This window comes from Coenobita brevimanus, chromosome 16, assembly GCF_032717465.1.
Source record: "Coenobita brevimanus isolate Jiangsu-jjx chromosome 16, ASM3271746v2, whole genome shotgun sequence".
Lineage (NCBI taxonomy): Eukaryota > Metazoa > Arthropoda > Malacostraca > Decapoda > Coenobitidae > Coenobita > Coenobita brevimanus.
The window spans coordinates 11,444,060-11,471,862 of NC_136969.1; the positions used below are offsets into that span (position 1 = coordinate 11,444,060).

Below are 27,803 nucleotides of genomic sequence, written 5' to 3' on the forward strand. Positions count from 1 at the left end.
CAATAACAATAAAATGATTTTCAATAACATATATATGAAAAATAAGCATTGTACCTTCGCACGAGCATAAAGAGTTGGGTCCAGGTGGTAACATGCTATGTGCTAAGTTTCTTGTTTCAGTCAATATATCATTTTTTCTACTTGTATACTTCTGTTTCAATGACATTTTACCATTTTTTACTGTTTGTAAATATTTTCAGCTGTTTTCATTCATTACGATGACATGTAGAATAAGTATAGCGCACATCTTCTTTAAGTACACTCGCAATGACTCGTATTTCAACATACCCAATTGTTTTATCACTTTCATATTATTGTTTTCTTTATATAGTATCTTTCCTCCACCACTGTAAATGTTTTCAATTATTTACATTCATTACGAGGGCATATAGCGAAATGCTAGCGCATATTCACATAGCAAGCACAATCTCAAACACTCGTGTTTAATCTTCTACTTTATTTTTCACTCCAAATATACTTTCCCACTTACATTACACACGTTTACACCCTATACTGCACTATACATAGTTACTGGCATTGTTTATTCAAGTGAGCGTCAGAATATCGCACCAAAATACGCTCGCAATCAATGTTTTGACAAAGATAATACTCAAACACTTACATACTAATTTTCACTTATATTACACCCGTTTTCACTTGTAGACTCCTATTTACATATTTACGGGCCTTATTCATTCCACTGACCATCAGGAAATCACATCTATTTACACCTGCTAGGAATATTTTGACTTAGAATATATTTCAGCACTTACAAAACTTTGAACTTATATTTCACCCGTTTGCATTTTCCATACTAATATTTACATATTTACGGGCCTTATTTATTCCACTGAGCGTCAGAATATCGCATCAAAATACCCTCACTAGGTATGTTTCCACTTAGATCATATTTATACACTTATTGACTATTTTTGCACTTATGTTAGACCCGTATCCACTTTATACAACTATTTACAGACCAACAGGCCTTATAATTACACTGAGCGTCTGTTTGTCGCATTTATTTCTGAGTAACAGCGTCCTATTGCATTAACACCATATTAGAATTGCATCAAGGTGTGATACTCGCTGAAACATGGGTGAATACAGAGACCCACGTCACACTCGACGCACTCATAGTGGGTGTCTTTCCTCTGAGTGGTGAGTCTCACCCGGGAATTGCTACACACATGACACCTGCGTTGAGGCCTAGGTCTATTTGGCTGGGGAGGGATGGGAGTGGGGAAATGGCAGCCAGATATTCTCAGGGTCAGTGCGGGTGCGATGTTGGGGCCTTTCAACAGCATACTATGCAAACATCTCTCTTGTGAACTCCCTCACAAACCCTTTAAAGGTTTCCTAAAATCCTGTTGTCATGGCGTGCAGGTGGTGGCAATTCAGAGCAGTGATATCTAGCAAGTGAAAAAAAAGTTTCTTATACCACTTCATCGTGGTCCTGGCACACTCGACCGTCGATATCATGGAGTCTGACTGGTCCACCAGGTGCATGTTTATGTTATAATCTAGGACACACCCAGGTTTCCATATCTGCCGCCTGTTCTCGCTCTGGTAATCCACAGAATCTGTACAGTGCATCAAGGGGCAGTGAACCGTGGACATGAGGCTTACTTCTCTATTATGGTTCCACACAGTTGCAAGTATGTTGTTGGCCTTGAAGAAGACAACCTCATTTCTGTCAAGTTTCCGCCCTACCTTGACCATGTGACGCCGGTTCACCTTGACGGTACCACAGAATCCCGTTTCATGCCTGTGTAGATAACGAGCGAGAAGAGGGCTAGTGTACCAATTGTCCAGGTAGAGGACGTGACCACGATGAAGGTAGTCTTCTATCATTGTCTTTACCACTGCTCCCGACAGTCCAATACTCCGATCTTCTATTATGTCTGTCTGTGCACCGGTGCACAAGACTATGTCTTGCACAATACCAGTCCTACAGTCACACATAACAAAGATCTTGAACCGAAAACGGTGCCTTTTGCTGGGTATATACTGCCTAAATGAAATATTGCCTCTCCACAACACGAGACTCGTCTATGACTAGGTCTCTATAGGGATAAAATGACGAAAGAAATGTTTGCCTCAGGTGATCAAAGACCAACCTTACTCGCCTCATCTTGTCTGTGTCATTCGCCTTTGCAAGATCATCAGCATCGTAAAAGTGGAGGTGACTTAGAATTTGTTGAAAGCGATTACGGCTCATGACTTGGCCAAATATTGGTGTCAGCATAACAGGGTCCCTTGTTCAGTATGCAGAAATTCTGCTCTTTCGTATAATACCCATGAAAAAGACCCAGGCAAAAAATAAGAACATTTCTGAAAGGGAGACAGGGTAATCATATGATAGAATGCCTGCTCCTTGTTCCCTATCTTTCACTCTCACGGTGCTGGCTGCTTGCAAAATGGTTGGTTTGGTCAACTATCTGCTCCACAAAAGCCTCACTGAAAAACAGGTGGGAAAAATCCAGCCTGGTGGAATTAGGGTGAATTCCGGGAGGAATGCAGCCAGCGCGCCTCTGCTCAGTGAAGGGGTGAATGAGGGGAGAAAAATCACTCCCATCCTCCCAATTCCATCCCACAAATCTCTCATCCCCATCGTCCCCATCAGTGCCTTTGTCTGGGTGGGGAGGAGATGCTGGTGGGGGAGATTGGGGAGAAGGAGTGCGGAGGGCTTCCCCACTCACACTCCTCTTCCCTCGGCCTTTACCCTTTCCCTTTCGCATTCCCTTACCCTTACGGCATTGAGAAACATTATGGGGCTGTGGGGATGAAGTTCGGGAATATTGGGGAGCATAAGACTTGCTGGGGACTGGTTCCTCCCCACCTTCCCCCTCCATCATAACCCCACGTGATTCATCACGCACCCTCACTCACCCACGTGATACACCCCGCTGCCTCACACCGCCACGAGAGAGCGATGACTCACTCCCGCCACTCTCACTTTCAATACTCCTCCCTGCACTTTCCCTTTCACTCCCCACTCCCTCCATGGCACTTCCTACCTCCCCAAACAAAAGACTAGGCCCATACCTTCTCGTCTGACGTGGTGTGCGCTCGGGGCCACGATGAGTTATCACCTCATGTCTGTACCACGTGGCAGCATGTCCCACGGCTCCGTCCTCATCCTCGTCCTCGTCCTCGTCATCAAATTCGGCCTCCACATCACGTTGGGGCTGGGCAGAGGATGTTCCACGTTGTTTTTTGGCCGGCTGCCCCTCTCTAGCAGCATGGTAAGTCACGTACTGCCGCTTCCTGGGGGACAGGACCTCCTCATCACTGCTGGTGGTTTCCTCCTCCTCTGGCTGCATATAATCTTTGTCTAACACCTCATTGTCCAGTGGGGAATCACTGTCGCCTGTAAAGGCATCCAGGGCGGCTTCAATTTCATCCTCTGAGAGACCTCTCTTCGCCATGTCTGAGCAGGACCGTTGCTAACAGATGAGTGACCAAGCTGCGGGTGAGCACGGGTCGTGTGGGGTCACCGAGTGTCCCTGCCTGGTGGCAGGTAGGGGAAGGTCGAGAGACCCTACGTACTGAAAATCAAGCGCGAAATTTGAAAATTGTGCAAATTATGCACCTTGCAATTGTGCGACGTACCGGTATGTCGCTGGGACTGGCAAATACAAAATGTTGCAACGTACCCATACGTCGATGGGACGCCTCGGGTTAATATTTATATGGATGGTGTTGTAAGGGAGGTAAATGCAAGAGTGTTAGGTGGAGTTCTGAGTCTGGTGAATGATGATGGTAGAGAGTGGAATCTAAAGCAGCTACTGTTTGCAGATGACACTGCACTGGTGGCTGATTCAGAGGAGAGATTGAGACAGTTGGTAGAGTAGTTTGGAAGGGTGTGTGAAGGGAGGAAATTGAAAGAAAATGAAATTAAGAGTAAAGTGATGAAGTGTACGAGGTTGGTAGATGGTAGGAGGTTGAATATAGTTTTGAATGGTGAGTTGCTTGAAGAGGTAGAGTGTTTTAAGCATTTAGGGTCACATGTTGTTGTGGATGGAAGAATAGATGCAGAAGTGAAGTTTAGAATGAATGAAGTAGGAAAGATGCTGGGAGGAATGAAAAAGGTGTTTAAATGTCGTTCACTTAAAATGGATGTAAAGAGAAGGCTGTATGAGGGTGTTGTGGTACCGACTGCATTATATGGGGCTGAAACATGGAATATGGGTGTAGCAGAGAGGAAATGTTTGAATGTAATGAAGATGAGGTGTCTTAGGAGTATGTGTGGAGTGACGCATATGGATTGAGTGAGAAATGATGAAGTGCGAAGAAGAACTGGAGTTGTTCGGGAGATGGCTAATAGAATTGAGTAGAGGGTGTTACGATGGTTTGGGCATATATAGAGAATGGATAATGAGCGATTGGTGAAAAAGATAACTAGATCTGATGTGAGAGGTGTAAGGCTGAGAGGAAGACCAGGAATAAGATGGATGGACAGTGTGAAGAGAGCATTGGTTGTGAGAGGGATGTCTGTTGAGCAAGGAAGAGTGGCTGTGCGTGATAGAAATGAATGGAGAGAAATTTTGAATGAATAAATGATGATGCAGCCCTGAGGGGATATTCTCCCTCATTTGTCTGATCAGCTGATCAGGTCAGGTGCAGGTAAAGGGATGGGTCTATTATGATGTGGCAAGGGTAAACCAGCTCTGCTCTCGGGCCCTGCTGCGGATGCCACTGATTGCACTGCACAGTTGACCCTCATGCGGTGTGGTGCGGTGAGGATCTGTCCTTTCTCTCCTTTGGGGTTAAGATGCAAATTATTGTGTTTGAGTGAATGAGTAAATTGGGAGTGTGTCGCCCTGTCTTGGCTACCTTCCTTTCCTTGGGGGAAGCAACCTAGGTATATAGATAGATAGATAGATAGACAGGAATCTTCTTCATTCCAACGGCCTATGCGAACTTTGATTCAGAGCTGGTGTTGGGGATTCAACTAGATACTTCCCAGTTCACACTATAGCATCGCAAGTTGGAGAGGAATTCTGCAATGTGCTGCCACTTGTACACGCTCTGACTGGTTGTGACTATACGAGCAAGGTGGGAACAAATCATGCAGCCTTGAATGCTAATCCTTCTGAGTATCTGAAAGATTTGGATTATGGAACAAATTGTACTGACAGTTTCGTGGCATCCTGTGATGAATACCTAGTACAAGTGCTAAAAATGAACACCAAGTGCACAACAATGGATCAGCTGAGAGACTACATGTACCAACACAGTAAAGGCATATCCTAGGAGCATCTTCCCTCAACTAGCCATGTAATACAGCAGCACATTCTTAATTAGTGATGGACAATACGGTTTTCGCCACGAAAGATCCACCACTGACACAATCAATCTCTTAACTCATACCATCCATCAATCGATTGATCTTTTTGGAGAAACTCATGCAGTAGCTCTTGATATCTCTAAAGCTTTCGACAGAGTATGGCACCGTTCCCTGCTGTCCAAACTCCCTTGCTATGGACTAACGTCTTTTGTTCCTTTGATTTCTTCATATCTTAGTGACAGGAAAATAAGAGTAAAAGTAGATGATGTATATTCGAATTTCCACTCAATTAACGCCGGCGTGCCACAGGGATCAGTTCTGGCGCCAACCCTATTTCTGGTTCATATTAAGGATCTCTTATCTGTCACTCACAATTCCATTCACTCATATGCAGATGACTCAACACTACATAGTTCATTCACACTCAGACATCCATTTACAAAGTCTAATATCTCTACCTCTCAACTCAGTACAGCCATCTCCATAAATCAAGATCTATCTACAATCAGTGAATGGGGACAAAACAACCTTGTCTCTTTTAATGCTAGTAAAACTAAATATATACAGTTTACTAATAGACAGATATTGCCAGATTCGTACATTACCTTCAGTGCTACTAATATTCCCATCTCCAAAAGTATTAAAATTCTTGGTGTCTCACATAACAGTGCCCTCAGCTGGACCTCTCATGTCAGATCACTTGTTAAAACCGCCTCAAAGAAACTTGGATTATTGTACAGAGTCCGTAATTTCTTCGCCGATGAGCAGTTAGCTATAATTTATAAGAGACATGTGCACTCTCAGCTTGAATATTGCTCACCCTTGTGGAATGTTTGTGGAGAGGTTGCATTAAGACAACTAGACAAAATTCAGAATAAAGCTGTTAGAATCATTAACAACTCTGCCATTACATATAAACTACCTGCCCTGCAAGTAAAAAGGAATGTTGCCTCCCTTGCATTATTTTATAGATATTTTTTTGGCAAATGCTCAGATGAAGTTGCGTCCATGGTGCCACCTCTCTATGCCTTCCCTCGTGCTACACGAGCATCTGGTAGCGCTCATGACTGGAATGTCACTCAGCCATATTGCAGAACTTCTGCCTATCAGAATTCTTTCATTCCCCGAACTGCATCTCTCTGGAACTCGCTTCCCCAGAGTTGTTTTCCTCCAAGTTTCAACACACAACTGTTCAAGTCTAACTGTTACAGATATTTTATGAACAGAGGACACCAGTAATCTGGTGTATGGATTATTATTTTTTTTTTTACCCATTTGTTTTTCCTTCCTCCGTTCTGTTATTTATAAAAAAAAAAAAAAAAAAAAAAGGGCCATATTATGCAAACTATCAGATGGTGAATTTGTTGCACACTCATAGGTTGACATTACTAGATCCTACTGCCTTCGGCTTTAGGGTAACAGATGAAATTTTTATGCCCCTGAAAGCAGTAAGATCAATTCCTGAAGAGTATACAAGCATGTGCAACTGCAAAAGATGCAGCAATGACAGATGTGTATGTCGCAAGAAGGGACTGCCCTGCATTAGTTTCTGCAGGTGTCAAAGTGTCTAGGGTGTTGAAGAAACTGCACAATCCAACAATCCCTCTGGGTCAATTAGGTAAGAGTGCTTACGAGCAATGATGAGACATCTGACTCCTTCATCAAATCTCAGTTTGAAGAAAGCAGAGGTACATTACTGAGTTAAGGAATGTACTTGTCCACATATGCTTCATATGAGGCGTAAATGTCATTTAGTGAAACATGGTCCTCTTTCATGTGAATTTTCAATATGTTTTGACCTCTCTTTATTCAGGGTGTATTATAATCTACTTGTCAGCGCAAAGAGTTAAAGCAATGTTCTAGAAAGCACAAGGGTGACATAAAAAAAAAAACTACAATTTCATTTTTGAATAGCTAAAGGAATGTGCAGTTCACTAGGCCTAATGTGCTGATGCTTTAGGAATTCCAAAAATTTAGGCTTTTTTGCGTTACATTTTCCGGTACGTGTTAGGTAACACTGTTAGGCATTAAAGAGTTAACATTGTATATCAAAACAATCAGTAGCATCTTTATTAAAGGATCCACTCAAAATAAATAAGAAAATTAGTGTATATGTGACATTAGTGGGTACTTTCTGGATCAATGTCAGATTTTGACATATGGTTTTTTTTGTGACATTTTGACCTCTGGTTACCTCATTTGCAAATCAATTTGCATAATGATAATATATATAGAGGATGTAAATACAAACATTTTAAGAGGTATTTTGTTGTTCTGTGATTCATACTTCCAAAGTTATAGCGATTTATATTTGCCCTTCCCCTAAATTTTGGTACCATTAGAGTGGCGAAGGGCGTGGCTTATGACGTCATTTCCTCGCCTTCTGCCGGGTTACCAAAAGTCTGATATGCCTCATAGTCTAGTTTTAAAAAATGAAGAGAAATTTAGGGCACATCTCATGCACATGGGGCCCCCTCAGCCAATGGACTACGAGAAAAGTACAAGGCTTACAAGAAAGGTACAAGACTTACGAGAAAGTACAAGACTTACGAGAGAGGTACAAGACTTACGAGAAATGTACAAGAATTACGAGAAAGGTACAGTACTTACTAGATGGGCACAAGACTTAGGTGAAATTCACATATCGTACCACAGCCTGCATGATATTTTCCACTTGGCCTGTGAATGTGAGCCTCTTGCTCCCCGGTGCTGAGAGGTCGTCCACCATGATTGCCTTCTGGGTGGAGAATTCTTCAGCTGTCACCACCAGGTTAGGACAGTGACCGAATCTTTAGGGAAAATATTTGACTTACACATACACATCAGCGTATATCTATCTATATTTCTATCTATTTTTCTATTTGTATATTGGTATGTTATGTCTATGTCTTCCTGCCTGTCTCTATGTATAGAACTATGTGTGTGTGAACGTATGTATGAATGTATGTATGTACATTATACAGGGTGTTCCAGAAGGAAAGGTTATGGGGTATCAGTATTTCAAGGCTTAGGGCAGCAGTGTGAAGCCCCTCCTCCCCTCACCTCTGCGCCACCTACTCCCACTCCACCTCCACCTCCTTCTCCTCCTCCTCCTCCTCCTCCTTCACTTGCACGATAACATGCTAGATGGAATGAGGTGGGAAACAGAAAAAACATGAAGAGAAGCCACAAGAGGAAGTATGAAATCTTACTGCCAATGAAATAAGACACAAATCATACAGGCCCACGGAGCCCTGGCTCCAAAACCATCAATTACTACTTATTTAAAAAACTTGAGAGGGAAGAGGTGAGCTGGTGATGTGAGAACCAGGCCTCGCTGTGGTGTCCTGGTGGCGACCATTAGTGGAGCAGATAAGGGAGTTGTGTAGGGCAGTATCACGTATACGGTGGTTCTGTATATAGTTGAGAGAGAGACAGAGACAGAGACAGAGAGAGAGAGTCATCAACATCATTATTTCGTTTTATCAACTTAGTCATTGTCCATATTAACATCATCGTTATCATGATCTTTATCATCTTCATCAGCATCTACCTCATAAGCATAATTCAAGCTTTTTTTATTGTACTGTAGACACGACTTTACAATTACTTTGCAAACAATGTAAGTACCTTACGTCTGGTGACTGATCGTTGATGACAGTGATGAGAGCGTTCGTGCGTGATAGAGTCTTGTGAAAGTGGGGGAGGGTGTGAAGGCGATGAAGAGGAAGGCAAGTGAAAGCAAGCAGCCTCATTGCGTGCACCGACAGGAGGTGGTTCTTGAAGGAGGACTCAGCGAAGGCAGAGAGGAAGGTTGGGTCCTCGCTCACCACCATCACCGTCACGCACCATGACACTTCGCGAAACTTCGGGGATAATATTCTTTAGTTCGTATTCAGTGAAAAAAAAATGTTTAATTTGTGACCTGTGGCACAAATCCTGAAGGAAACATCACTATTTTAGTATTTATTCAGTGGACATTGCCAGAAATTTGACATGTACAGGTGTGTTTCAAACTTTAGGCAATTGCTGGGCTTACAGGAATGTGCTGCTAAGTCTCCGCCGAGCCAAAAAATAAAGTAACTAAACCGTGATGGCCTGGGGAGAATTTCATCCTTCCATACCCCAGGATCAGCCACATTCTACAAAGATGGATCCGTCACACCAGAGGGATCAGCAGGTGCAGCATTTGTCTCTGGAGATCTTGTCGAGACTTGGAGGCTCCCTCCGGGGACCTCCATGTATAAGACAGAGCTTGTTGCCATGCTCGGTGCTTTGCGACATGCTGAAACCCATCACCATCTGCCTCACTCTGCTTGTGTCTGTCATACAGTGCAGTGATGTCTCGCCGCAGTCTCTCTGACAAGGAGATTCAGGACCTTCTGAGGGTCCCATAGACTGGGGAAAGTGATTTTGAGGATGATGACGTGCATGATAAGGACTACATCCAGCCTGAGCAGGAAAGTAGTAGTGATGACAAAATTCCCTCACCTAGAAAATCAAGGTATGTAGGCTACACTAGGGCAACACGTGGTAGGAGGCCACCTGCACGTCGTCGTTTTCCACGTCACGTCGATGAGGAGAAAAGGGAGGAGGAAGGTACTCCTGCAGTTGAGCGGTGGTTGGGGAGGCCAAGGATTTCATTAAGTTGAGAGGAAAGTGTGAGGAGGAAGCGTGGAAGATTTGGGAAACTTCCATTGTTGGGGGAGAGTGACTCATCTCGCCCGGCTCTCCCTTGCCCCCACGTGACCCAGCTCAGCCCAGCACCTCAGGACAAAGTGTTCCCGCCTTCCCCACACCCAGCACCTCACGTGAAACTCTTTCCCCATTCCCCACACTTCCCCATGCTTCCCCACAGCCCAAGGAACACGAAGACGATGATGATAAGGAGGAAACGACATGGGAGTGGGAGAACAGTAGTGACTTTGTCCCCCACATTCACCCGTTCACCCACGAAAATGAGGCCGGGTGTAGTGCCCCTGAACTTCACCATACAGTACCTCCAGTAGGCTTGACTTTTTCAGGAAGTACTTTCCTGTGGAGTTTGTTTTGAAGATTGTGGCCCTGACCAACACCTTTGCTGCATCTGAACGTGGGGGAACAACACAGACACCACACAGCCGATTGTTTGAACGTGAGGTGACCCTTGGTGAAATGTATGTGTTCATAGCACTTGTGCTTTTGATGGGGATACTGAAAAAAAAAAATCAGCTTCCCTTGTATTGGACTGTGGATCCAGTAATGGTGACACCATTTTTTGGCAAGGTGATGGGAAGGAATTGTTTTCAGTACATCCTGAGCCGCCTTCATTTTTTTGACACTCTTGACCCTGCTAACTCAAACAACACGGACAAGATGAGGAGGATACGTCTGGTTTTTGATCACCTTCGAGAGAAATTCCATACCTCCTTCTCTCCATACCGAGACCTTGTCACAGACGAGAATCTAATGCTATGGAGAGGTAATATCGCTTTTCGTCAGTATATCCCCAGCAAAAGACACAGGTTTGGCTTCAAAATCTTTGTGATGTGCGACTGTAAGACTGGGTATGTGCAGGACATAGTCCTGTACACAGGTGTTCAGACGGACATCACAGAAGATAGACGTTTGGGACTCTCAGGGGCTGTGGTAAAAACAATGATCGAGGAATACCTTCATCGTGGGCACGTCTTATACCTCAATAATTGGTACTCAAGCCCCCTTCTCACCAGGTACCTTCACCTGCAGGAAACTGGTCTGTGCTGCACTATAAAGAAGAATCGTCGGCACATGGTGAAGGTGGGGAGGAAGCTTCAGAAAAACGAGGTTGATTTTTGCACATCACATAATATTCTCGCAACAGCATGGCACCACAACCGCGAAGTATTCCTCCTCTCGTCTATTCATCGGCCCCTTGTACACCGCACAGACAGTGTAGATTACAGGGCAGAAGGGAGGCGCCATGTCTGGAAACCAGAACCTGTCTTGGCGTACAATATGAATATGCAACAGGTGGATCAATCAGACGCCAAGATTTCCAGTGTTGATTGTGCCAGGTCCACGATGAAGTGGTATAATAAATTATTCTTCCATCTCCTTGACATCACCGTCCTCAATTCTCACTATCTCCATGCACATACCACTGGCATCCAGGAGACCTTCCAGGGCTATATTCGCGAGCTGGTGCAGGAGATAGTGGGGGAATATGGGGAAGATAGAAGTGCTGCTCGCCACCGCCACACCGCCGCCACACCTCTCCGCCTCACCTCTAGACACTTCCCCAAAATCGTCCCTCCAAGTGCAACACGTCAGAATCCCCAGCGGAGGTGTCACGTGTGTGCAGACAGCACTGTAAGGCAACATACTCAGCGGAAGGACTCAAGGTATACGTGTGCAGTGTGTGATGTAGGACTGTGCATATACCCATGCTTCGAGGACGACCACACTCACGCTAACTATTGAGAAACAGTAGTATTGCAATGAAGAGCGATAAGAAGATGCTCAAAAAGTGTTGTAAATACGAAAAAAGATCCTCAAAAAGTGTTATAAGTACTGCATACAGTGATGACATGTACATATTTTCTTGTAAGTGTAAGGACTGAATGTTGTGGAGTAAAAGTTTACGTATGTTCTCGTAAGTGTTTGACAATGTATTCACAGTGAGATGATCAAAAATACTCTGGTAATGTCTGTGTATACTGAAGGCATGTTGTAAATAATTTACTGTAAGTGAAAGGGCTGGACACTGTGAAGTCAAATTATGCATATTTCTCGTAACTGTAAGACAATGCATTCACAGTGATATGTATAGTGTTGCATGAGTAAGTGATTTTTTCCCCCAAAAACACAATTTCTTTATGAAATAAGATTTTTTTTTTTTTTTTTTTTGTGAGTGTGAAGTGGACAAAAAAGTGTTAGGACGATTCCCATACCTTCCCTGAGTCATATTGGCGAGAATACCTGAGTATATCATGCATAGAAAACTGGTTTTCTCTCACAGGTAGGTAACTCTACCTATGGCACGAGCTGACAGGTCCCCCCATCCACAGCCAGATGAAGTTGTTGCGTTCTCTCAGGGAGGTTGGGCGTGAGGTTCGCTGAGTTTCCATGTTCTGTCTAAGAGAGATATTCAGCAATTAAATATAAAATAGAGCTTTGTCGTTCCTGTTAGTTTACATCAAGTGTAGGACGTACGATTTGTAGTTGATTTTGTTTCAGTCCTTCGCAAACGGGGCAACTCCTGTTGCGACTGGATTATTTTATTAAGTACGAGATTATTAGTAAAGTGTTTGATGAAGGCTATTCATAAAACTCACTTAGTTCGAAAAACCTCTCCTGAGTTCAGTACTTTCTGAATGTAGGGACAATATATAAGAGATCCTGCACTATCTCTGGATATTGGGAGGCAACTCTGGATATTGGTAGCAAATTTTGGGTACTGGACAGCAAGAGGTGAGTAATATCTTTTATTCATAAGCAGTGTTCAGCAGTATTTTGAATCCATAATATATTTGCTGTAATGAGGTCCATCGACTTAAAAAAAAAAAAAAAAAAAGTCTGCCATATAGATCGTAACTTGAAGCCTGCCTAGGATGGACTGTTCCTAGAACTTCACTGGTTCTCTGCTACATATCTCGAAAAAGACCCACGAGTCAACGTAGTAATCTCTCCACCCCATGAAAGGTGTGGGAAACTGTAACAGGTTAATGAAAAATGAGCATAAAACGTCAATGGGTTATAAACAACAATATTGGAGCGAAATGGGTCAAGAAACAACAGTAACAAGTCCTTATACAAGTCTTTAAGCAACAAAAACAATTCTCTAAGAAAGCCTCCAAAAAATTAAGTTAAATACAAAACCTTAAAGGAACAGAAGCAAATCTATAAGTATGAGAAAGAAACTTCAAAGCAACGGAATCAAATCTCTGAGCAACAGAAATTAATCTCTAAGTAACAGAAACAAACCTCTACACAACATAGAAAAATCTAATCCACAGAAATAAACCTCAAAACAACAGAAACAAACCTCTAAGCAACAGAGACAAATACCTAAGCAAGGGACAGGTTGGTACTTAGAGGCAGGTTAGCTGGCATGACCGGGCTGCTTCATCACACATCCTCAGGCTCTGTGTTACGGGTTATGAAGGAAAAATGATTCATGGGTACCACAAACATCACTTACTCTTTGGAGAAATGAACTGTCCCCACCAAGTACCTAAGCAAGGAAACTATATCTAAGAAACAATAAAAACTAATAAAAAACAAACAAGTTCTTATAAAACAAACAGGTTATTCAACAACAAACAAATTTTTTACGAGAAAAGTAAGTCTAAAGCAAAAAAAAAAAAAAAAAAAAAAAAAAAGATCGTCCTCCTCCAAAATGAAGCGTATGAAAACAAAAATAAGTCTTAAAACAATTGGAATACATCTGAATGCAACAGAAAAATGCCCTAAACTAATCTTAAAACAAAACGTACAGTTGCCACCAGTCGGTAAATTTTTCCGCTAATTTCCTGATGATCGAGAGATATTCGCTGTGTTTTCACGCTGTCTGAAATTTAGTGATCTATAAACACAAAAAACGTCGAAAGTTAAGTTAATTAAAGATAATAATTACCTTCGCGCAAAGATGTTTTGTTCAGTCAGAGAGTTTGGTTGTGACGATCGCTGTGTTTTCATGTTCGGTGTCTAAAACTTATACATCAGAGGATATAGAAAAAGGTAGACATTATCTTCACCTACACTGTCAGTATAAGGTGGTAAGGAATTAAAAACGTCTCCCCGATAATGATACCTTCCTCTGTCAATGGGAGTACAATATGACAAACAGAAACGCGTTACCTCATGACTAATAACAACACGGTACTATGTCACTAACAGCAACACGGTACATTATCACTTACAGCAACACGGTACAATATCACTTACAGCAACACGGTACAGTATTATATCACTGACAGCAACACGGTGCTATTTCACTAACATTAACACGGTACCTTATCACTAACAGTAGACTGTAGCACCAGTCGAGCAGGGCAGTACTCCCAAGGTGGATGGAAAGCTGATGACAGGGAGAGCTGGGGCTCCCGTTTCATCAGCCTTCGGGACTATGTCCCGACCATCCCCCTTTGCTGAACTTTTTCAGTGTTTCAGTAACACAGAGAGTAGACCAGCATGCTCCCCAATACAAGCTTCTCTAACTATCAACACCAAATTACATGCACGGTACACACCACACTTCCTTTTCTAAAAAAAAAAAAAAAAAAAATGGCGTCGAATAACGTAGCCTCGGAGTCCCCAGTGGGGGGAGACATATATGCCCCCACCTACTGCCCTTCTCCCAGTGACGACTGAAGATGCCTGGAACCCCTGTCTGACTCTCTTCTTCATTTCTGCAACATTCGTGGTCTTTCCTCTAACTTTCTCTCTGTTGAGCACCACCTCTCCTTCTCTAAACCTCACCTTCTTTTTCCAACTGAGACTCAGCTGTCTGAGGCAACTGACAGCAGACCCTTTTCTGTATCCTCCTACTTTCTCTATACTCATTTCAAAGCCAAAGGTGGCCGTTGTATATATATACGCAGCAACTTATCTTGCTCTCGTGTTCCTGAACTCGATTCTTCTGAATTCTCTGCACTCTGGCTTCGGCTTTCCTGTCATTCTATGACTAAATGTATCTGTGCTGTTTACTTATCTCCTAATTCTACTGACTATCAATAATTCTTTGACTATCTTACTTCTATGATGGAACACATTGTATCCATTTCTCCTTTCTCTGAAATCTCCATTCTAGGAAATTTCAATGTTCACCACCATCTTTGGCTCTCCTCTCCTTTCACTGATCCACCTTATAAACAAGACTACACCTTTTCTGTCCTTAATGACCTAGAGCAGCTTGTACAGCACCCTACCCGTGTCCCTGACCGCGTTGGAGAGAGTTCCAACATACTTGACCTCTTCCTTACAACTAATCCTTCTCCTTACACTCTTAATCTTTTCTCTCCGTTGGGCTTCTCCGATCACAACCTTATCACCTTAACCTGTCCTATTGCTCCGGTACGGCCTGCGGACCCTCCAAAGAAACGTCGTCTATGGCACTTTGAAGCTGCAGATAGGAAGGCCCTCAGGCAGTACTTTGATTTACCCTGGAATGATTATTGCTTCCAAGGCCGGGAGCCATCTGGGTGTGCCTTGCGCATTACAGAGGTTATTCTCTCGGGCATGGAAGCATATATTCCTTTTTCATATCCTTTGACTAATGCACGAAAGCCTGGGCTTAATCACGCTTGTTCTAATGCTGTCCATAACAAGGAGAGGGTCTATAAAATGTACCGGAGCCAATCCACCCCTGAATCACATCTTTTTTACATTTCTGCCCGGAATCAGACTATGTCTGTTCTTCACTCTGCTAAAATTAACGTCATCCTTACTAAATGCTCTCAACTCTCTAACTCGATTTCTTCTCACTCCTTCTGGCACCTTGCCAAAAACCTTTCTAACAACTTTACCTCATCATCCTTCTCTCCTCTTTTCTACTCTAATGGTTCTGTAGCTATATCTTCTACTCTTAAAGCAGATCTCTTTGCTCAGACTTTCTCCTCCAATTCCACCTTAGACGATTCTGATACTGTCCCTCCATCACTTCCCCCCTCTGCCTTCCTCATGGCTGACATTAAAATTTCTTCAGCTAACGTATTTTCTGCCATCACAGGCCTCAATACTAATAAGTCATATAGGCCTGATGGAGTCTCTCCTGTTGTTCTCAAGATCTGTGCTTCTGTGCTTACACCCTGCCTAGGCAAACTCTTTCTCCATTGTCTATCAACTTGTACCTTTCCTTCTTGCTGGAAGTTTGCTCTCATTCTGCCAGTCCCAAAGAAGGGTGACCATTCCCAACCCTCTAACTCTCATCCAGTTGCTTTAACATCCTGTATCTCAAAAGTTTTCGAGTCAGTTCTTAATAGAAAAATTTTAAAGCATCTTTCTTATCACAGTCTTCATTCTGATCGTCAGTGTGGGTTCCGTCAGGGACGCTCCACTGGCGATCTTCTCACCTACCTTTCAGACTCCTGGTCATCCTTCTTTCGGGACTTTGGCGAATGCTTTGTCATTGCACTTGACCTCTCAAAGGCTTTCGTTCGAATCTTTCATAAATCTTTAATTTCCAAACTGCCCTCTTACGCTTTCTATCCTTCTATCTGTGCCTTCATCTCTAGCTTCCTCTCTGGTCGTTCTATAGCCACCGTTGTAGATGGCCAACGTTCTTCTCCTAGATCTATTAACAGTGGTGTTCCTCAAGGCTCTGTCCTATCACCAACTCTCTTCCTTTTATTCATCAATGACCTTCTAAGCTGTACATCTAACCCTATCCACTCATACGCTGATGACTCCACCCTTCATCATTCCATTCGGTTCCTGCAACGTCCATCTCAGCAGTTACTTCAACAAACAAAAGATGAGGCTATGGCACACCTAATGTCCGACTTAGCTCGTATCTCTGACAGGAGTAAAAATAATTTTGTTGTTTTTAATGCATCAAAGACTTAGTTTTTGCACCTATCAACCCAGCAAAATCTTCCACAGATATACCCACTAATGTTATATAATATTCAACTTAATCCTGCATCATCCTTGAACATGCTTGGGGTTTCATTTACTTAGGACTTATCTTGGAAAGATCATATTACATCTCTTGTAAAATCTGCTTCCAAGAGATTGGGTGTGCTAAGCCGACTCCGTTCCTTCTTTACTCCCGCACAAATGTTGACTATATACAGGGTTTTTATCCGCCCCTGCGTGGAGTACAACTCTCATGTATGAGGAGGCTCCCCTCATACAGCTCTTCTCAATAGTGTGGAGTCAGAGGCTTCTCGTCTCATTAACTCTCCTCCTCTTACTGACTCCCTTCAACTTCTGTCTTTTCGGCACACTGTTGCATCTTTATCTCTTTTCTATCTCTACTTCAATGGTTAATGCTCCTCTGAACTGTCTGCATGCATTCCTCCACCACTACGACAGGCACTTAGCACCCGTCTAGCAGCAAACTCTCATCCCTTTTCTGTCCAACCCTCTAATGCAAGAGTTACCCGTTACTTCCAGTCCTTCATTTATGCAACAGGTCAGCTCTGGAACTGTCTCTCTCTGTCTGTATTTCCTGCTTCCTAGGATCTCCAGTCTTTCAAACGCAGTGTGTCCAGGCATCTCGAAATGATCTGTTCTTGAATTTGGCTCTCTCTTGTATTTTGTTCTTCTCTTGGAAGGAACAGTTTTAAGGGCTTGTTGCCTTTGGCTCCTTCTTCCTCACATTAAAAAAAAAAAAACATGACTAACAAGGTACCACATGACTAACAGCAACACAGTGCCACATGACTCACGATCAAACTGTAGAGGAAGGTGAGGCTGGAATGTAATCTCTAAAAGCCTGGAGCAACAGCTGAGCTCTGAGTGCTGACCGGCCTCCTGGGGCCCTTATATAAACAGTGAACACCTTTCCCTTCCCTCTCACTGCACCACCCAATAAACCCCCCCCCCTCTTCTCACCACATCAGTCAGTGAACACATCCACCTCCCATCTCACTATCCAATGACAATTTACCTACTCCAACAGATCTGCTAGACGGATCAACTAAAACAAATAGATCAACTGGGTTACTGGGGACATGTCCACATATTTTCATGATGATCCTCCCATTAGTGTTATATAATTCCCTGGAGAGACAAACACAGACAGACAACTGTGACTACATATTCCTACCCTGAATGGTAGAAGATACTGTCACGCAGAATATAATGTTGCTGCACGTGTATGCTTAGGTCACTGCTCCATAGGCAGTGGATTATGGAAAAAAAAAAAAACTTCTAAAATTTCTATCTATCTATCTATTGCCAGACGCCTCAATCCCGTTTGGGGTGGCCACAAACAAATCGCCTCCAAGTCGCCCTGTCCCCCGCCATTTCACTCCCCTGCTCCCAACTCACACCCCCCTCTCTCATATACCTCTCCACCCCATCTCTCCATCTCATCCTCGGCCTCCCCCTCCCTCTTTCCCCCTCCACCTCACTCACATACACTCTCTTCGTCAGTCTTTGACCCTCCATCCTCTCCACATGGCCAAACCACCTCAGTGTATTCCTCATAACGCTTCCTATCACATCCACATCAACACCACAACGCTCCTTTCTATCCTCATTCGTCAGCCTGTCTCTCCATGTGACTCCACAAGCTCCTCTTAAATAACTCATTTCCACGGCTCTCACTCTTGACTTGTGTCCTTCCAACAACGTCCAAGCTTCACTTCCGTACGTTAGAGTTGGTATCACAATACTGTCATGTAGTAACTTTTTCACTTCCATGCTCACTTGCCTGTTTCTTATCACTGCTTTCAAAGAACCAGCAACCTTTCTTCCCTGCTGTACCCTTTCATGTACTTCACCCTCCAAACCTCCATCCTTACTCATCACACTACCCAAGTACTTAAACGTACTCACATTTTCCAATTCCTCACCATCCAACCTCGCTGTACATTCACTGACTTCACCTCTCTCAAAGACCATCACTTTACTCTTCCCTACATTCACCTTTAGATTCCGTTTCTTACACACTCTCTCAAACTCATCCACCAAGCCTTGCAGCTCCCCTTCGTCTTCACTCAACAACACGGTATCATCTGCAAACAACAGTACAGGGAGTTTCCAAACACTATCCTCTCTCACCAGGGCCACTCCAACATCCACTACCCTACCTTTTACCTCTTTTATTACCCCATCCATGTACAGATTGAACAACCATGGAGACATGACACATCCCTGTTTCAACCCAACTTTCAAAGAGAAAAATTCACTTAGTTCACCATCCACACGCACTGCAGCCTTCGCACCATCGTACATACTCTTCACAGCATTCAACAACTTCCCATCTATTCCATATATTCTTAACACTTTCCACAATCCTAGTCTATCCACCCTGTCATATGCTTTCTCCAAATCCATGAAAGCCGCATACAACTTCTTTCCCTTCTCTAGAAACTTTTCCACTAAAGATCTGAGAATGAATATCTGATCAACACAACCTCTTCCCTTCCTAAAGCCTCCCTGTTCTTCTCCAACTAATTTCTCTGTTCTTTCTCTAACTCTGTCAATAGGTATCCTACCATATACATTTCCTATTATACTAAGAAGACAAATGCCCCTATGATTACCACACACTTCTTTTTCCCCTTTTCCATTGTACAAGGGAATAATTATACCTGACTTCCAATCCTCCGGGACTCTACCTTCCTCCCAGGCCAATCTGCACATCTTCCACATCCATTCTACTACTATCTCTCCCCCATGCTTCAGCATTTCACCACACACTCCATCAATTCCTGGGGCTTTCCCTGATTTAACTTTCTTCATTGCTTCCACAACTTCTATCCTACTGATTTCTTCCTGTCTTCTCACCTCCCTTCTTCTTCCAGCCATTCCCCAGCCACTTATACTCTCATTACTTCCATCCTCCACGTTCAACAATTCCTTAAAGTGTTCTCTCCATCTGCTCACTTTTTCTCCCTTCTCTACTAGTAATCTACCATTTTTATCCTTCACTCCCCTGCTAACTCCACTTCCACCCTGTCTTACTCTTTTCACCTCTTTCCAGAACATTTTCTTACAGTCCCTCCACTTTACACTCAAACTCCTTCCAAATTCCTCATCCACTCTCTTCTTACCCTCTCTTACTAATCTTTTCACCTCTCTCTTTCTTTCTACATATAACTCTCTCTTCCGCCTCTCAACTTCTTCCACGCCCCTATTTCTCATCCATTCATTGTATGCTTTCTTCTTTTGTGCCACAGCCCGTTTCACCTCTTCAGTCCACCACGCTGTTCCTTGCACCTCCCTCCGTCTTCTCTTCCTTCCACACACCACATCACATGCTGCACATATTTCTTCTGTAAATATTCTACACACACCTTCCACGTCCCCCATCTGCTCCAACTCATATTTGCCCAACCGTTCCTCCACTTCTCTCTTATACTCTGCCTTTTTCTCATCCTCTTGTAACCTTTCCACTCTCCTTGCAACTACTCCTTCCTCTCGTCTTTCCCTTCCTCTATTCCTCCATCTTACTTGAACTTTAACTCTGGCCACCACCAAGTAGTGGTCAGAGAGTCCACTCCCCCAACCTCTATAAACTCTTGCATCCAATATACATCTTCGCATCCTTTCATCCACACACATAATCAATCATTGCCTTCCTTTCACTCAATTCACCACCCACCCTTCTCATCACTCGCCATGTATACCTGTGGATCATTTAATGCCTGAAGAGGGTATTGGCTATCACCAACCCCCTCCCAGCACAAATGTCCACTAACGCACTCCCATTCTCATCTATCTCAGCAGGCACACCCCACTCACCAACTATTCCATCCACCTTCACATTCCCAACTTTACCATTCATATCACCAATCAAAAACACTCTATCATTCCTTCCAAACTTTTCCATGCACACTTCTACATTTGTCCAGAACTCTTCTCTCACTCTTCTAGCACGATCTTGCGTTGGCGCATACACACACACAATCGCCCACATTTGTATTCCAACTTTCAACTTTACCCACACAATCCTTGATCCAACTGATCCATACTGTCTTATGCTCCTCTTCCATCTTTTACTCACAACTATACATACTCCTTCTTTTGCCCTCTCATTCTCACCTACTCCTGCACATATACCCCATCCATACTCCCATTCTCTCACACTTTCTCCTCTCCATTTTGTTTCAGTTATTCCACATACATCCACTTTCGCATCCTCAAGCACCTGGACAATCTCTCTCTCTTTCACCTCATCATTTGCTCCCCTTACATTCCACGTTCCAATTGCAATGTCCTTTGTTCGGTCCTTTGTCCGGTCTAAAATTTATTAATATATATTCTTACACAAACGGTAAAAGTGATACCCATGAGAATACACTGCGGTAAGTGATACTGGAAGTAACGCTTATACTTTGCCATTTATATTATTTTATATATAATTCTAAATTATTTATGAATTCATTTAATTGGTTAGTATTCACTGCTTTCCTTATCAAACTTAAAATGAAGTAATTCATATGAAGAGCGTTGTCAGCAACGGTGATGTATGTGGCCAGTGATGGTGATTCTTGTGTCGTAAGTGGCCACCTGACCCGTTTGGCCCCACCTGGCTCCACCACACACCAGCTCCATCACCAGCACCACCACAGCCACTGCGAACCCATTCCCAAGCACCGCAAACATGCCCTGAAAATGGATAACGTGAGAGGTAGATCAGTAATACTTTCATTAATGGACTAAACTAATAATACCCCTTTTACATGGCTAGTCAGTTCTTACGACGTTACACATGTATGTCTAAAAAGACCTCTTAAAACAATTATTTATTTCTAACTGATCTTGAGGCAGCGGCATGGACTGAATTATTTTCAACTATCCTATATTTTTGTATAGGCTTGACTATCAATCTACCCTTACACTCAGATAATGTCAGTATAGGCTAGTTCTGGGAGGATAATGTGGAGATTCATAAACTTTGTCCATAACTCGTGTGTCTATCCAGTTCCTACCGACAACTGCCCTAACGCTTCAGCATAGGCTATTTCAGTGTACCAGATATGATGTCATGTTCGCTATGATCCCACAATATGCGATGGGAAGATGTGGGGGTAGTCTGTAAAGGACGTGGATAGATTCGTAATTATAAAAGGCAAGTTTTACTGTGGTCTTTTATTTTTATCCGAAATACCTACCTGGATAATTAAATGTGACACAGTACATATTTACCTACGAGATATTGAAAGATGCTCATTACTCGATTTCATACACCCAAGTTATTCACCACTTTACTCGAGTGAAGTATTTTGTTATTTTTTTTCTTAAGATTATTGTCGTAGTAAAAGGGTTAATGAAAGCTATGTTCAGCCTGCCAGATAAATAGAATCTCTTGTGAACCGAATAAAATCGTCTTGGTGTAATGATAAAATCCAATATCAGATTGAGGGGGATACAAGGTAGTGAGGTAAATCTATCATATTTTCAGTAATGAAGGAAGTTACTATCATGGCTTACCCAAAGACTGGTGAGTGAGAAAATGGTGGTGACGGTGATGATCCTGGGTGGGTTCTTGCACATGCTGGAGTTGTGTTCTGAGTACTTCATCCATTTATCGTACAGCCCTGATTCCACCAACGTGTAGGATCTAAACACAAAAAGAGACGCTTATATGTCTGTATGTGAAGAATAACTCGCTAAGAAAAATGACAGGTGAAATACTGAGCCCTCGTCTGTTCTTCCAAGATATCTCAGGGTATGTATGTGTACTGTATATATATGTAAATTTATCATATACCCCAAACCATACAGTGAAACTGACCAGATTATAAATATGTGTTAAAGTTATTTTTTTAAGGATTATTCCGCAACTATTGTTATTTGTCATTCATTATTGCTTATTTTACTAAACTGGGGCTCTTACAACTTATTTATCCTCGGTAAAAAGAGGCTGTTCTTCTGAGTCACCATGGCCATAGGGATCGTTGCGTAGACGTTCCGTGAAAGGTAAAAATCACAACGACCTGCAAAAAGAATTGCTAGATATTATTAATACATAAGCGTAGATATATTATTAGATAACTACTGAAGTGTTTCTTTTACGAACTTACAAGATGTTTCTTATTTGGAATGCCAGGCAATGTTTTATATTTGCCTAACAATCGTTTTTAATTAATTACCACGTTGAGTACACCGCTTCCCGTCCGATCAGCGAAGTTAAGCAACGTTGGGTCTGGTTAGTACTTGGATGGGTGACCGCCTGGGAACACCAGATGCTGTTGGCATCCCTACGTGTGATGTGGGGTTGGTGGAGGATTAGTGCCCCTCCCTGTAAAAACAATTAACTCTAAGCCCTTGGCCACCCTGTCTGGGATACATGGCGTCTGGCAATGAATGAATGAAAACTACCTTGGCTCTTGTCAACAATCGTTTGTCCCTGAAAACCTCATTTCTGTTATATGCGCCAGTGTCAGTGTCTTTCTCTGCTGCCTGACATTATTTATTACAAGTGGAAATTGTAACAAGAGGAGTCGTACCATCTTCACTGCTCCAGCAGTTAAATTCATAAAAGCACCATTTAGAGGTAAAGGCTTTTATTTTCTCCCTCTGTATGGTCCTTTAATTAACCAGTTTGTCAGGCGTAGAAGCCCTGATAACATTTAATTTATTCTTACTGATAACAGACGACTGGGTAGTGAAAGGGAGTTCTCAAAACTTTCCCTGGTGAAATATTCAATCCGTAGTGAGTATCTTCCTTAACGATCCATGTAAGGTCAAAAGAATAATTCTGTTAACATAAATAACCTGACTATTTTACTCAGTAAACAAAAGTCTCAGTAAAAGCCAGTTTATGTTCCGTGACTAACGTGACATGACCAGTTCAACAGCAGCTTGTGTGTGTGTGTGTGTGTGTGTGTGTGTGTGTGTGTGTGTGTGTGTGTGTGTGTGTGTGTGTGTTCATGCTATTTTAGAATGACAGCAATTAAATATTATTATGGTGTTGGCTTGGTACTGCTATGATACACTGATACGTTCTAAAATACAGATAACTAAAAATAAATTGAACATTCACAATTTCAGTGACTTTAGTAATCATATTACAACCTGTGAGAGGAAAGCTTTTGGGCAGCATGTTGATAAAGTTCACATTCCCGTCAAAGATAACGTGAGTGGCAGCGCACACGACGGTCTCCATGCTGTTTTGTAAGTCGACGAACTTGTTGTAGGTGACCCGTTTTGTCCCCATTAGTGAGCCCAGTTCATGAAGTGGTCCTGACGTGGCAGTCTGAAAAGAATAAGGCTATCAAAAGTTGTCTACTTTACGGTATATGTTTATGGGATCTGGAAACACGAGATTATAGTATTAAAAAAAAATAAAAAAATAAAAAAATAAATAAAAGGTACATGTAAATGTCTTGCAGAACATTTTGGTTGTAAATCAAACATATCAAAATTACCGATGACCCATGTTAATGACTGAAAATAGCATCAGGAACTTAATTACTAATCCAAATCATTGATCCAACTCATGAATTAATTTGCTGCTTTACAGTGTTTGAGAAAAATATGGCAAAAAAAAAAAAATGTTTTTTATAGACAGAAATTGCTGTAACCTTAGGGCAGGCTCTTACTATGATATGAATTTGAAGAACAGTTTAATCATTTCACGCAAAACTGATATCCTTATTGTTTTTTGACGCCACAGTTAACTAACAGCATATCAAATAAGTATCGCATTATAGACAGCCAATTAGATACTCTTAACTTTTTATCATCATGAAGAAACAAACACTCACTTCAATATATTTAATAATCAAAGTGTTTGGAACAACAATTATCCCAACATCAGGGTTGTCAAGGACGTCCTCAAGTCTCTGATAGGGTTGGTCTATGTATCTGACTGCCAGGAGGGACATGAGGTTGCCGACGTAGCCCTGTGTCAGCACCACCATCATCAGCATCCACACCCCCAGCATCACACGATCCCACCACCACCGACTTTTAGTACTCTTTATATCTGGAAGGCAGAATTTAGGCAAGCAATAGATATGGATCTCCAAAATATTTGATGGCCTGTTAATGGTAACGTTGGTGAAAAAGCTGCCACTTGTGAAATGAAATTAAGCATCATGTAACACAAGACAGTGGTTGAGCATAGTGAAACTTTGTGGGCGAAACAATTGGTTCTTTTCATATTCTCACAGAGAGAGACTGACTAATTCAGAAGATAATAAGCCTGAATGATGACTTCATTAACTCAGCCGTTCCGACATAATCTAATCTCTCAAAGTCGCTCCAAAGTCAATCTAAAATTAGTGTAAACCACAGCATAGTAAACACTGGTTACCTTCTTGCAAAAGAACTCGCACACAATTGAAGGTCTTGGCATCGATCATACGTGGTTCTTTCATATGTGAGGGAAGGCAGAAAGACAGAAGCAGCATTACAGCGCACACTGTCCACAGTGTTGTCAGCACAGCCACCCAAACCTTTGGTCTAAGTGGAAACAGGAAGCCCCACGGGTCCACCTCAGGTCGACCACGGGCAGCGAGAATTAGATAATTTCCCATAAACACATATGGAGAGTAGTCTATCCACTGGCTTCTGATTATATCCAAGAGAAATGGTCCGGGAGTAAACTCCACTTTCTGAAATGTGTTTTTTATAAAATATAGGAAAGAACAGTAGAACAATGTATGTCGGGATATATTCCATTAAAGATTGGCCTTTACCACATTATACTATGATGAGTAGGCTAATTCGCGAGAAGACTCACAAATCGTTTTCTTGACTCAGTGTATATACTGCATTGATCACGTCTTGTTATTTCAAGAGAAATTGTCAGCGAGCTAAATATCTGAAAGGGAAACTGACAAAACAAAAAAATGTTTGATCATATGATGTATATCCGAAACATGAGGATCGAATTATACGTACGAGAAAATACAACTACAGTGCAATGCTGAAAGCCGTCAGAACTTTGGAATATACCTAAGATACGGCTGCTTGTAAAAAAAAAAATAAAATAAAATAAAAAATAAAAATAACACAAACTGCAGGTCAACAGAAACTGGTTTTAGTAACAAGTCTAAAATAGCCGGAGCGAGTGAAAAATAATGTTAAAAAGAAATGTTCAAAATTTATGGGTGAGAAAGACGCTACTACGTGCTCTAAGCCAAAGAGTATTAGGTGCACAGATGCTATATATACTCTAGTTCTAACTTGGCCCAAACTTGACATTCCATATTGAGAAGTTTGCTGCAATAAGAGATTAGTACTAGAAAAGGACGCTAGTGGGCGAGCAGTCTTATTAAAAGGACGGAAGGGCTAACATTGTCTTTTTCTGCCACCGAGCTTCGTAGTATGATCTGCAAAAGGACGAAAATCTGAGCCACGTTGAGGTAAACGAACCATAGAACTAACCTCACGTGTAATGAGTCCCATCATCCCTGTCCAATTCCCATCGCTCTGCAGTAAGCCCCAAGTCCTGTCAGGGGATCTCACGTACGTGTATCTGTCAGAGGGACGTGATTTAACCACCTTTAATGATAATGTACCATTTTCCATATCAAAAAATAAGTCGAGATTCATATTTTATTTTTGCTAACTTAGAGCATGTTGTGCAATCAACCAGAATTTATTTATGAAACTCAAATATTTCCAGTCAAACATAGAGTGTATTAAACCAAATGTGCATTAACAGCTCACGTGAAGTTCATGATCGTGGACAGCATCTCCGTAACGTTCCCCGCCATCCCCCCGAATGTGAGTCGTTTGCCCTCTGGTGCCGTGGGGTCATCTACTGTAAATGCCACCTGTCCCACAAACTCCTCCGCTGTCACTATCACGTGTGGCCGGTGCTGGAACCTGTAGCAAGATGGTGTACGATATAGTGTTCATTAGTTGTGTCACTTGGATTAATTATATTCTCTCAGGCAATGCATTTTTTATTCTGACGGCATGATTATATGTTTATGTATTACACACAAAACAGAACCTGGACATTATAAGCTTTTGTTTTCCAGAATCAGTTGTGCTAACCTTCTCCAGTTAAATAAAACAACCACGGTGATCCAGCATGTTGTTGCGTAATGCTGACATAACCTAGCCATACAGATCGTTCAGAATGATTAACATTTATATTCAGTTAAGGATATTTAGATTCGAGAAAGCTCTTTATTTCAATTAGGTAACCTACTGTCTATACTTTTTCTTTAATCTCTAACTTGTCCTGAAACTCTCATTTGCTCATCTTGATTCCTGAGTTATAACAACAGATCAACACTCGAATATGATGCTAGTCATGAAAGGTGATATGGGAAGGATGTAGAGCTGTAGTACTGTTTTTTTTTTTTTTTTTTTTTCTGCCAAAGACCTATGTGAAACAAGCTGAAAAAGGACGAACAACTGGTCATAGTTACGGTAAGAAAAAAAGTAGTTATTATATAATCAAACACACTTCAGTCCATCTAGACCATTTAGGTCGCTGACGTTGGTTCAGTGCCATTTAGGTCCAAATACGCGAATTCAAGTTTAATTAGTCCCATTTTGGTAGTTTCATCCTTGCACAACATTTACTTATTTCTCGTCTCTTCCCCTGTAGGAATCATGACATCTTGCACCATCTCGTATGTAGTGTGCGAGTCGGTAATTTGCGGGAATGTAGTAATAATAATAAGACATGTTACCATGCAAGATTTCTCATGTATGCTGCTCAGTGTCTCTGTGTCACAGCAGTATTTTTACAGGATCTTTGTCGACACACAATATTTACCGCCAGAACTTCTGGGGGAAAAGATCTGGTGGATGAGTGAAAGTTAGACGTTGATCGATAGTCCATGATGCCGCATGTATTGGTAAGGACTCTGGGTCGGTGAACGGCAGCCATGAGAACACTTTGGTTCTGTTGATGAAAAAGAAATCTATCCGTTAATTAATACTCAATTATCGACTATTTACTTTGTGTTCTTGTACGGTT

At 42.2% G+C, this 27,803-nt stretch overlaps 2 protein-coding genes and 1 pseudogene across 2 annotated transcripts in view; 1 reads left to right on the forward strand and 2 right to left on the reverse strand.

Moving 5' to 3' along the window:
- LOC145390967 (uncharacterized) overlaps positions 1-25,221 on the reverse strand; it is a 95,952-nt gene extending 70,731 nt beyond the window's left edge. Inside the window, exons 1-2 of the mRNA XM_080265702.1 lie at positions 25,173-25,221; positions 24,622-24,842 (exon numbers count right to left, since the gene is read on the reverse strand). Coding sequence (XP_080121828.1) covers positions 24,622-24,842; positions 25,173-25,221 — 270 coding nt within the window. The remainder of the gene's footprint in view (positions 1-24,621; positions 24,843-25,172) is intronic.
- LOC145390867 (uncharacterized) lies at positions 21,362-24,071 on the reverse strand. Its single transcript, XM_080265606.1, has 4 exons — positions 23,930-24,071; positions 22,749-22,848; positions 22,343-22,472; positions 21,362-21,517 (listed from the first exon to the last, which is right to left on the reverse strand). The coding sequence occupies exons 1-4, from the start codon at positions 24,069-24,071 to the stop codon at positions 21,362-21,364; spliced, it is 528 nt and encodes a 175-aa protein (XP_080121732.1).
- Positions 22,991-23,110, forward strand: LOC145391104 (5S ribosomal RNA; annotated as a pseudogene).
- Positions 25,222-27,803: the final 2,582 nt, after the last annotated feature.

Excerpts from the sequence above, each read along its gene's own strand:
- LOC145390867 (XM_080265606.1), bottom strand. The coding sequence starts at position 24,071 with ATGGGGACAAAACGGGTCACCTACAACAAGTTCGTCGACTTACAAAAC. Across the intron at positions 22,849-23,929 it reads CAAAAGCTTTCCTCTCACAG|GTCGTTGTGATTTTTACCTT; the intron begins GTTGTAATATGA and ends TTCTTTTTGCAG. Across the intron at positions 21,518-22,342 it reads TCTCACTCACCAGTCTTTGG|GGCATGTTTGCGGTGCTTGG; the intron begins GTAAGCCATGAT and ends ATCCATTTTCAG.